Raw genomic sequence first — 12412 nt, 5'->3', positions numbered from 1 at the left:
AATGTCCTCCACAAATACATGAAAGGTGAGGCAGGGAGAAAATCTAGTTGATGCTTTTTAAAATACAGAGCATTTAAATAAAAATTGCCAGTATCCAATAATCAGAAATATCCAAATGGCATATATAAAACACCATTTTGCTTGTTTCAGATGCTTTATGCAAAGCCACTTATTCCTTATTAACAAAAAGTTCTAGATGTAACATATTTGAAACAGTATCACTATTTGGAAGACTAATTTCTCCTTCAAGCTAGAAATGTTTTAAACTAAAACTCTGATATGGTCCTTAAGCTATTTGGTTAATGTGTAATTTTAGAATCTCAAAAAACAGATACAGCATGAAAAATGAAAATTCACTCATTCAAATACTTTGATTCTAAACGAAGCAGGTTATCTTTTAAGGTCACTACTATTAGGGTATAATATGACATACACTACACGTAATAAAAGTCAATTCTGACCAAAAATCTATATATATGAGGGGAATAAAAATAGTAAGGAAATGTACCAAAATATAGACTAGTTGGTAGAGCTTTGGGTGCTATTTATCCTGTTTTCCTCTATTAAAAACTTTTTTTTCTATTATGAATGTATATTGATTTGTCTTTGGAAATATTACTGCTAAAACATTTAAAATTTTTAATTAGATGTGCTCTATAATCCTATGGGGGCTCATTTAAGTTGTATCAGCAACTTACAGTCTACTGGCTCGATCCTACAAAAGAAACACTTCCACAGGCCTACTCCTGAAACTATTCAAACTTTCCAGCATCTAGTGTTCACTAAAGGATGGCAGAATTGAAGCCTCTGAGCAAAGCCTAGATATGTTAGCTGCCAGCAGATTACTTTCCTCTCATCTTGCTTGAAAATTTAAGATAACTGTCCCTTATGATTAAAGCTTTACCATTGCTGGCTCACAACCTCAATAAACTGCACTGACACACATAAGGGTATAAAATGCAAATACAAAAAAAAAAAAAAACAAGTAGCAAAAAACACTACTGACAGTTTAATGTTCATAGGTATTATTTCAATTGGTCACTGAAGAAGAGTATTTATCTTCATTCAGCACTAAGGACAAAATACATGGACTTTTACAATCTTTATAAGGGGAAAGGTTGCTTAGTAGACTGCAGGTTTAATGGTGAAGACTAGAAAATAATCATACCTAGGAGGCTAGTAAGTAACAACCCTCAAAGCTTATCATTAAAGGTCAAGTACCTGTTGAAATCCTGCCCCCACCCAATGACTCTTCCCACTGTGCCTACCGCCTCTGATTTTAACCCATTAAAAGAATAAAGCTGGAGAGAGCGAGAGTACGAAGTGCGGCAACCCGAGTCATGGCAGGACAGGCATTTAGAAAGTTTCTTCCCCTCTTTGACCGAGTATTAGTTGAAAGAAGTGCACCCGAAGTTGTAACCAAAGGAGGCATTATGCTTCCAGAAAAATCGCAAGGAAAAGTATTGCAAGCAATGGTAGTAGCTGTTGGATCAGGCTCTAAAGGAAAGGGTGGAGAGATTCAACCAGTTAGTGTGAAAGTTGGAGATAAAGTTCTTCTCCCAGAATATGGAGGCACCAAAGTAGTTCTAGATGACAAGGATTATTTCTTATTTAGAGATGGTGACATTCTTGGAAAATATGTCGACTAAAATAAGTCACTATTGAAATGGCATCACGTGAAGCTGCCCGTTCCCCCAATGGCATCACGTGAAGCTGCCACTGAAGTTCTGAAATCTTTCATCCTGTAAATAATTTCCGTGTTTCTTTTATAATAAAGTAATGATATCCAAACTAATGATATTCATTGTCTCTGAAATTTTGTTTTCTCTGTATTGATTTAAACATTCCCAAATAAAAGTATATAAATGAAAAAAAAAAAAAAAAGAGAGAGAATAAAGCTGAAGTTCACTTTTTTCTTCCCCCTTTTCACAAGTTTTGGATACGTTTATTAAGAATCAATGACTTTCACTGAAAAGTCTGTAATACTCCATCTATGTTGCACATTAATGGACAATATGGTAGGGTGAGTGGTTTGAATAGAATTCATACTCAAGGCCTTAGTAGAAAAGTATAATATTCTAATTATAGGTATAATCAAAAATATTGTCTGAATTAATATCGTTAATTATATTGCATTAAACTTCAAACTCAGAACCTATATTCAAAGAATAAATCTAAGTTTGAGTAGACTGACCACAAATCTATTTCCTCTCCCCCTTCTTTCAGATATCATCTCATTAGAATTAAAGGCATTTTTTAAAAAAGCTATACATAAGACAGGATAAACAGCAGATGATTTTTAATGTTTGAAAGGTGAAAAGACTAGATAAAGGAGTGGTAACTGACATGGCAGAACAGAGGAAGCACAACCTTGGTACCTACAGAGGCTGACTAGGACAGGAACAAGAAAACCAGTTTGTCTTACAGAACCCAAGGCAGGCTCAGAGTTCAGAGGCGTGGTCCCCAAATCCTTGCAGTGAGGCCCATCAGTTAACGAGTTGTCCAAGTGATGCTTCCAATTAGATCTTAACAGACAGCCAAGGACCATCACACGTTTGAGGGAAGCCCCCAACAAGTAAGAGATCAAAACAGGAAGAAGGAATGGGACTTCCCTGGTGGCGCAGTGGTTAAGAATCCGCCTGCCAATGCAGGGGACACGGGTTCGAGCCCTGGCCCAGAAAGATCCCACATACCACAGAGCAACTGAGCCCATGCGCCACAACTACTGAGCCTGCGCTCTAGAGCCCATGAGCCGCAACTACTGAAGCCCGCACGCCCTAGAGCCTGTGCTCCGCAACAAGAGAAGCCACTGCAATGAGAAGCCCACGCACCCAACAAAGAGTAGGCCCAGCTCACCGCAACCAGAGAAAGCCCACGTGCAGAAACCAAGACCCAATGCAGCCAAAAAATAAATAAATAAAATAAAATATAAGGACGCTTTAAAAAAAAACAAAACAAAACGGGAAGAAGGAATTGATGGGAGTGATAAAAACTCAGGAGCAAATGAAAACTTGAAATTGCATCAGTGAAAAAAAGAATGACAGGATATAAGAGAACTCTATAAATTGAAAATAAGGTAGACAAAACAATATATTCAATAGAAGGATTAGAGCACAGTCAAGGAAATCTCCAGGAAGCAGGACAAAAAGACAAAATGCAAAGCAGGAGGGGAAAAAAGTTAGCGATCTGGTAAGTCTAAGACTTCCAACATCTGAATAATAGGAACCTGGAAGAAAAAAACAGAATATCAAAGAAACACACCAAAAAGGTCTATACCAAACCAAATTATGAAATTTCAAAATCCCAGGGAGAGGGAAGGTACTAAAAGGTTCCCGAGAAGGAAGGGATGGGGGAAAATGACTAAAATCGGTCATGTACAATGTACCATACAATGTCAACAGGTTTAAGAGCAACAGTGTAAATGAGAAGATGAGAGGGAAATGTCTTTAGAACGGCAAAAATTAGTTTCAACTGAGAATTCTATACTTTATCAAATAGAAGGAGTTTCAGAGAGGCTAGATCTCTCTAAACTTTCTGCCCATGTGCCCTTTTCCCAGGAAAATGTGCTCCAGTAAAACAAGGAAGTATAACAAGACAAGAGGGAAACAGAATCTAGGACATAGGGGATCCAACATAAGAGAGCAGAGTTATGTGAGATCCCAGATGACTTCACACAGATATCCCAGGAAAAGAGGCATAGAGCAGGCCTAGGGGAACACTAGTCTATATGGGAGTAGGAAGACAAAAGATTGGGGCAAAGTGTCTCCAAGAAAAAAATGGAACAGATGTGGCTTAGTAGACGGAAAATAGTTTTCATAGGCATGTGACAAATGTTAAAACATTTGGGGAAAAAAATAGCTGTTAGAAAACAGGCAAGTGAATATAGTCAGGAAATTAATTCCACAGAAAAAATGAAGAATGTGAAAGCAGGGAGACCGGGCAGGGAGCTACTTACTGCATTTGGCTGTGTGAGATCACGTTGGCTAGGAAAAGGGGGATTGGGTTATCCTAGAGAAGTGCAGAAGTGCTCCAATTTCATTAATATTTAAGAAAAAGAATGAAGGGTGTACAAGGAGGAGGCACAGTCAGAGAACTCTATGGCTCAGCAATGCACAATATTTGCAGAGTCGTAGTAATGTAAACATTGATTCTGATTTAATAAAAACTGATACATGTTGAGGGAACACAGGGAGGGAAATAACGTCATGGTGGAGCGAAGAAGCTCAGCTTTCACCTGCTATGACAAGAAGTCAATGGACAGTGCTAAAAATTAACTTACCTGTTATACTTTTATTACTTTGGTTAAAAAATAAGATCAAAAAAATAAGGCAAAAGAATTTAAGGCAGATCTTTATACTACAACCGTATTAGTGAAATTTAACGGAAATGTCAGAACCCTTAAAAAATGGGCACTACTAAGTCAAAGACTTTCCTGAATCCATTTGATAATTAGGAAAATAGAGATTTAGAAAATCTACAAAAAAGAGGTCCATGCTAACAGTATTGGATCCATCATATTTTTAGGAATCATGGCAGACATATTTTTAATTCAAACTATTAATTTCTTAACTTTTCAACTGTTTACTTACATGGTTGAAATGGTTGCTCCTCCTCTTTTCCCGCACTAAGAATAAAAAAAATTAACTGATGAATTCTGATACAAATGCCATAGAAAAATAAAAGTAGTCACTAATTATCTGATGGATTACCAATAACACAATGAGATAAAATTCCATTCTATTTTTTAAAATAATTTCCAACAAAATATATAATTTAAATCACCCAGCAAGATGAGTCCGATAAATAAAATCTAAAAACTTACTTTCACTTTTTTGACCTAATAGATATTCTGTATTAGGTACAAATAAAAGACTCCCCATTTACAAAAGAAAAGGACAAAGCAAATTAGGCCAGGTGAGAAACTTAGCTAATAAAAAAATGTACCTGCTGCATAGCTGAACTACTAGCCAGGAGTATTTTCTAAGTCTTCATTTACACACAGCTTACTTTAATTACCACAATCTACAGATGACAACTCTACGAACCAGTTTCTGGCCAGGCACTCATCTCCGAACGCACCAGGATCTCTGGAAGCATCCTGAACCACTTAATGGTAACCTACTCAAATACCTTACTGAAAAAATACACAACTGGAAAGTAACCTATGTTAAACGTAAATTTTAAAATGAGTGTGCTGACCTAAATGAACATATCTACAGCACACAAAATGGTTTTGCTCCAACAAAGGCCAAAAGAATAAAAGCCTGAAGAGGGTCTTAGGCCACACTCTTGCTCACATTGCCTCCTTTAACTCCAGACAGGCATCACAGGCACGGATTCCTTAAGGCTGAAGAGAGAGACAGGCATGGGACAGCTTTTCTTTTACTGTCTCCAGAGCCCCTCTACATGTGAGCAGCTCATGGCTCTGGAAGAAACTGAGAAATAGAGCAATCCTAACCAGAAAGGAGTGGCTCAAGTACACACACTAGAAAAATGCAAGTTAGAAACCCCAGGAGCTTCCAGGTTGGTGAGCATGTAGTACCCTTGCAGAGGGCATCAAAGCTCTGTGCCCTGTCCCCATGCCTGGCCCTATGCATCTCTTCCATCTGGCTGTTCCTGAGTTATATCCTTTTATAAAAACCAGTGATCTAACGGAAAAAAACAAAAAGCGAAACAACAACAACAAAAAACCAAACCTCCGTTTTTTATTGTGCTGCATCACTTTAAATATTATGGAATGTTCACTTCTTGTATTCCTGCTCTCGTAATCAACTGAAAAACTTGGTCACGTATGGCTTTTTAGCAAATAAACTAGGATTTAACATAACATTCAGGAAGACAAGCAGGCAAGCAGGAGTGCAAAAAATTCTACGGTTCTGATTCTCATCTTAAAACAAGGAGGACACAGGAAATTTATATGAGTTTCACATGCTGAGGATAATCTTCTGGAAAACCCCATATGGCATGTTGCTCTTATTACCCTGGCACAGCACTACATTAGGATGAGAAAGTTTTGAATAGCTTAAAAGTTCTGAGTAGCATAAATCTGGATGTGAGATAGGCTCGTCTGGTTGAACACTGTGTAAAACAGGGCCAAAATCACAAGGCTCAATTCCCATATATAACAACTGATTTTTCTGCTTTGATCAAATGAAAACCTAACTGTGACCTAAACCCTATCATTTGTCTTTAACATATGTGCTCTTCGGAGTAAGGGGAAAAGGACAAAGTAGCATGGAGAAATAGACCACATCTAAATCATGTGGCCAGTTGACTATGTTGATAAAGAGGTGGCAAAATGTATAAACAGATAGTCTAAGTGTTCTCCTCCCTAAAACACTGACAACTAAAGGAAACTGTATCATCAACATATTAAAATAAGACAAGTGAATACATAAAAAAGTGAAACATTTAAACCACTGTAAGAGTTTTTCTAAATACCTCCTATAATACACAAAACAAAAACAGTTTTCACTCTTTTTCTCAGGGAAAAAAAAGCATTGCCTTACCATCTGTTTGAGATTTGCTCGGAAAAATGGTGCTTGCCCTTGGGTGGTCAGAAGGGTTTGGTTCCAAAGCTAAGTCTGTATAGGAAGAAGAGAAAAAGGTGTGGTGATTTAGTTGAGTAGAAAAATACATGATTTTAAAGATAGCTACACATTGATTGAAACCACTTATTAATAGTCTTGAGAAGAGCTTTTAGTAATGACAAAAAGGCAATTTTAGTAAAGGCACAATATAAAAATTCTATTGGGAAACAGCAAAATTGTAGAAACTCTCCATACATGTGGACTAAAACCATGGCTATGTCTTAGACTTCTTTAACTTGCACCTAAATAATCTATGCCATTTTTAGATGAATCATATATGTGACTCCCCTCCTATTTATCAATTAAAAATTCAGTCACCCTCTTTTAAAGCTGATATTACTAGCACATTCCAGGAACAGTCTCAAGAAGCAAGTTATGCTGTGGCCAACTACTGTCAGATACCAGCTCAATATATCAAATATGCCAAAACGAAGTGAGTTGCTTTTGGCAAATGTTCTTCAGACAATCAAATGGCTAATTCTAACTCCATTCAACAAATGAACTCATTTCATTGGCTGTGGTTTATCTGGGGGCTATTCATCATGGCAGATTTAAGAGGACTACATAAAAGTTCAATGTTCTAATCTAGAGGAACACTTCCATGAGAGTGATTTTTAACTTTGCCCTCTATTTCCAAAGCTAAACTCACTTCTTCATTCCACGCTGCATGATCAATTTGGGGCTTCAATAAGAGTACTTTCTGGAGCAGATCATAGGGCTACTAGAAAAAAATTTTGGCCATACCTACACGAAAAGGTGGGTCTGCCTGTAGCCCACCTTGCACCAAGGTGGGATAGCGTCTTCTATTTAGGCAGAAATACAAAACAAGCACAAGCTACCACATAGGATCGTAAGGTTGTTGTTTCAAACAAACAAACAAACATAAAAGCCCTATGACACTTCCTCAGCAAAGTCCATCTCAAACCATTTAACCAATCTTTTAAGAAACTGGACCAAGATTCAGATAAAGAGTAATGGTTAAGGCAATTATTTCCCAAACCACATAATAACTGATCTGTTTTTGAAAGATGGCTTTGATGGTCAAAGTGAAATACAAATATATCCCTGCCTCTTAGAGAATCCAAAGAATACACACATTGATATATTAAAAACTAATTAGTCTAGTAGTGAATTCTGTCTAACCCAGCATTTCACAAATGTATCTACCTAGAATCCCCTTTTCCCACCCAGAAAGAATGTGGCACGAACAGTAATTTTGGACTTCCCGTTTTAACAGGAATCTGAGCCATCCATTTTAATGTCATTGCCAGCACTAGTAATTTACAGAGCTAAACCAACTGCTTTGTTCTTCATGAAAATTCCTTCACTGAATTTGAAGTTTATCAAGCTGCTTTTGGAGAAAATATTCTATTCAACATTTTTATGTAAAAGACCCATACAATTATTTTAAAGTTTTTTTCTCCTACATATTTGAAAAATTAAGACAATGGGAAAATAAATTATTTCAGCTGTACACAAAATGGCAGGCAGAGACTTTCACAGCTGCCTCTAACCTATAGCTTCCGAAAGAATTCATGACTACTTACCTATACCAAAAAGAAAGTAAATAGACTACATTTGAATCTAAAAAATAAGCAGAAATGTTTGCAAAGTAGCTGTCTTATTTATCAGTGTCTATGGCATGGTAAAACTTAACAATTTTCAATGGAAGTCCAGGAAAATTAAGTGCCAGAATCAAAGAGAAGCAAGCTTTAACACACACACACACACACACACACACACACACACACACACACACACACACCCGCCAAACCAAGATGTGCTACTACAGATCTAAATATAAAAGTCAAGAAGGCTGGGATAAAAGAAATGACAACATGCAAAAAAAAAAAAAAAGTAAACTGAGCCCAAGTGACCAGAAAAAAGCTGGCACTCTCCCTACTCTATCCTAGGGGGTTCAAAGGTAGGCACAGGACCCAGGACCGGCCAATCAATCACAGCTGTCCTGGGACGTCCCAAGAAAAGAGAAAGGCAGAACTGTACTCTAGGATCCTTAGCTAGTCTTGAGCTGCTGGACACTCCCCTTGCTATCATGAGGGGAAAGGCTTTTCAGGAGACATCAACAGAGGAGAGCAGAACTGAGGAGATCAATTAACTCCTGGGTCAAGTAGTGCTTAACTCTGTGATGTTCTTTTACCTTGCAACTGAAGGAGACCTGGTTAATCAGCAGTACTGATGATCACACTAAAGGTGGGGAAAGGTAAAAGTCACTTGCTCATTCCTTTAACAAATATCATGAACAAAAATCTGCATGAGACAAAACGATGCTCTGTTTAAAAATTACACACAACCATTCACAATCATTAACACACAATGATTCACAACCGTTACTTTTAGTTGCTTTTCTTATACGTTAAAAAAAGCTCTAATTAGTGTACAATTTATGTCTTCTTGTTACTAACAAGCGCTCTCCACCCCACTGTTGCATATTTATTGTTTAATGAATACACACTGGCCCATCAAGTGTTATTCCTATACTGGACTTAGCCAATCCCCTATTGCTGGGGATTGGTGCTTACAAAGTTCTATTCTTAAAATATTATGAGGAAAATCTTCATGCACATAGTTTTTTAAAATAATGGTTTTATCTCCGTAGCAAAGATCTTCGGAAGTGGAATGACTAAGCCAAAAGGTTAGATCACTTTCACGGCTCCATGTACAAAGCTAAATTGCTTCCTAAAGAAGGTGGGGGGCACATTAGGGTATAATGCTACCAATCATGACATTTTGAGTTCCTACCCTTGCTTTGGATACTTGAAAAAAAAAAAAAAATTCCTACTGATATGAATGAGGAACCTCACTGTAGATCTAATTTGTATTTCTTTTGATTACACAGTTTGACCATTTTCCCACAGTTATCAGTGTTATTTCCACTTTGGTGAGTTGGCCTATCATTTGAATGTACTGTAAACATCAGGGCCCTACTGCTGTCAGTTTGCATGAGGTTTTCAGAAAATATTAATCTTTTGTTTATAGCCTATATAACTAACAATTTTCTATATAACTTGCACTTTTTGCTAATGAAAAATACCACATCACTATCTTATAGAATGGACATGTGAGCCATTAGACAGTAAACTCATACATACACACAATATTTCTGCACTTCCCATGAACTATCTTCCCAAGAGCCTAAGGAGACTATGATAAAACCTACCACACTCTTCACTATCACAAAGGTAAGACTGCCAACTATTAAGCAAAGCTTTACCACCCACCATCCCTCTCATCCCTCTCCCCACCACATGCACACACAGTAATTTAGAGACTTCAGGAAATTACTGTGCATTCAGGAAATTACATGGATTCTTCCGAAAGTTATTTCTTTAGAAACCTCTAAGAATGTTTTACCCAGGAGAAATATTCTTGAGCTCATGATTAGGGGTTATGATTAAAACTGTATTTTAAGACCCATCATTTTTGTATTATCAATTTAAGTTGCAACTTATTTGACAGCATGATAGGTCGATGTAGAAAAAGTATGATTAAAGAAAAATTAAACTCGGTCTTAATGTAAACATTCCTCAGAGGAAACCTGTAAAACACCACCGACACTGAATACTGTTTTTCCTCCAATCTAAGATTCTACCAGTTGTTAAGATCCATCTCAATTGCAGTTGTTAAAAGTGTGAAAACATAGGCAACTTAGAACAAATGAAATGCATTACTGAAGGCTAAAAGTGTTAAAACTATGCTATCAAACTGTCGATAAATGATTTGTCCTTGTTAAAATATTAGAGGGAGAGGGAAGTGACCAAGAAAGCATCTGACAGAAGCAGCATATTTCAGAAAGCGATTAATATCGACATATTGATTTCAATATATTCCAAATAAACAGGAGATGTCAGCAGTTTCTGGGCCAACTGCTGAGCACCAGTTTACTTAACGGTAACCACTGCATTTACTGAATTGCCCTAGCATCCCTATACTGTGCAGTGTATTAGTTTTATGGCTCATAATACAAACATTACAATCTTTACAATTACCATGTAAACTGATGATTTCATCTCTGAGTCCACACTTTCCACCGCAGTCAGGGAGTTCCTGCCAGCCAGCCCTGAGCTGGGCTGCCTCACCAGCGGGTACACAGCAGGCTCCTGCACCTGCCAGGCTACTGCTCACCCAAGCCTTGATCCTGCTTTCCTAGCTTCTGACAATCCTGGCTTCCAAACTTCCCAGCTCTGGTTTCCAACTGCTTCTGTACCTGCCTCTACCCTGGTTCTCAGTTTTGCCTTATTTTAATCCTCAATCAGTGTTACAGTGATCATGACTGAGAGGTGACACATAGGTAAGTACACCTGGCTTTATATATTTCTAAAGAGTACTTTACTCAGTTTCTTGGACTTTTAAGAACCTTTCTGGGTTGCAAGTTACCTTCATTTCATTTCACATTACGCAGTGTTACTGTTTTAACTCTTAAGTTTTATTACTTTAATACACTAAAACAACAACAACAAAAAAGGCTGAGAAAAAAGGTAGTATTCCAAAGAAGCTCACATAATGTCAACAATAAATTCTGTTCCTATATGCCATGCATTTGGAATTTACAGTCCTACTCTCTATCAATACTCATTTTTAAAACCTTGGACAACTCAATTTATACCTAAGAGAAGAATTCCTACACTACCTAACTCAGAACATGGTGAGAATCAAATGAAATGCAAGAGCAATCTATATACTACAGCCTATTTTAGACCCTTATTAATATCGCTTTTTTGTTCAAGCCACTGTTGGCTCTCACCTGAGCTACCGCACCAGCCTCCTAACTGGTCTCCCTCTCTGCTTCCTTCCACCCTTACAGTCTATTCTCACACAGTAGCTGGTCTGATCTCCCTCCACCCTCTCTACCCCCCTTCCCTTTTTCTAAGAATTAACATCATTCCCCTGCATATAATCCTTCAATGGTTTCCCATTACAATTAGACTAAAATTCATATTTTTTGGTCAAGGCCCACTAGGCATACAAGGTCTTAATCCCCCATATTCCTCCTGGCATTCATTCACTCAGCTGCAGCCACCCATCTTTCTGTCCTTGGCACGCATCAAGCATATTCCCTTCTTAGGAACTGCACAGAAGCCTCTTCTCCCACAGCCTCACATGGCTCTCTTAGGACTGCTCATGGGTCGCTTAAGGAGAGAAGCTGTCTTTAACCACCCCTTGTAAAACTGTCCTCCTCCCCAGCCCATTACCTTCATTTTCTTTCTTACTGTTCTCACTACCTGATGTTATTCTTGTGTCGTCAGCCCCCAGGCACCTCTAGAAAGTAAGGACCTGAGTTAGGATACGGGTTTTGTCTTGTCTAACCACTGTTTGTCCTGCCTCTGGAATGGTGCCTAATAATCATGTTTCAGTGTACCCAAAACCAGTTAAGGTTCTCCCAATTTTCCCACATCATCTAAGATTTCTTCTAATGCTGTCTTTTGATGTGTCTGTCACCTAAGACCAGAGTTAATTTCAGATCTCTTAGAGTAGTAGTTTAGTTACTCAGAATCAAAGACACAAGACAGGTTACCAAGAACCACGAAAACCTAAAAGAGGAAATCTAATGTTCAGTGAAAAATCAATGGTAACTTTAATTTGGGAAAAGAACATTTAATGTTAAAATACCTTTACTACAAAGTGACTCACCCTAGGAATTTAATTAAGTCATAAGACAAAGTGTACAATCAGAATGCTATAGGGAAGTATCAATATAATGCATCAGTTTTTATCTGTGTCCCCTGAATAAAGCATTATAATGGGATTATAAAAGATGCTCAACCATAAAGGCTGGGTAAATGAATTATGCTCCAACCATTCGA

At 37.7% G+C, this 12412-nt stretch overlaps 2 protein-coding genes and 1 long non-coding RNA gene across 3 annotated transcripts in view; 2 read left to right on the top strand and 1 right to left on the bottom strand.

The window, feature by feature from the left end:
• LOC309663120 overlaps window positions 1–12412 on the top strand; it is a 287678-nt gene that overhangs the window by 18817 nt on the left and 256449 nt on the right. The gene's annotated exons all lie outside the window — the stretch shown is intronic.
• LOC309663115 (cyclin-Y-like protein 1) overlaps window positions 1–12412 on the bottom strand; it is a 33852-nt gene that overhangs the window by 17889 nt on the left and 3551 nt on the right. Inside the window, exons 2-3 of the mRNA XM_082466535.1 lie at window positions 6510–6584; window positions 4590–4624 (exon numbers count right to left, since the gene is read on the bottom strand). Of these exons, the coding sequence (XP_082322661.1) occupies window positions 4590–4624; window positions 6510–6584 (110 nt within the window). The remainder of the gene's footprint in view (window positions 1–4589; window positions 4625–6509; window positions 6585–12412) is intronic.
• On the top strand, window positions 908–1866 carry LOC309662524 (10 kDa heat shock protein, mitochondrial). Its single transcript, XM_082465318.1, has one exon. The coding sequence runs from the start codon at window positions 1341–1343 to the stop codon at window positions 1647–1649; it is 309 nt and encodes a 102-aa protein (XP_082321444.1). The 5' UTR covers window positions 908–1340; the 3' UTR covers window positions 1650–1866.

The sequence above is a fragment of the Balaenoptera physalus genome (assembly GCF_965194825.1).
Source record: "Balaenoptera physalus genome assembly, chromosome: 6".
Taxonomy (NCBI): Eukaryota; Metazoa; Chordata; class Mammalia; order Artiodactyla; family Balaenopteridae; genus Balaenoptera; species Balaenoptera physalus.
Note: the sequence above shows the minus strand (reverse complement) of the source record. Positions and strands in the feature narration are given on the sequence as shown.

Bases quoted from the DNA above. Each gene is read 5' to 3' on its own strand.
- LOC309662524 (XM_082465318.1), top strand. From the start codon at position 1,341: ATGGCAGGACAGGCATTTAGAAAGTTTCTTCCCCTCTTTGACCGAGTA.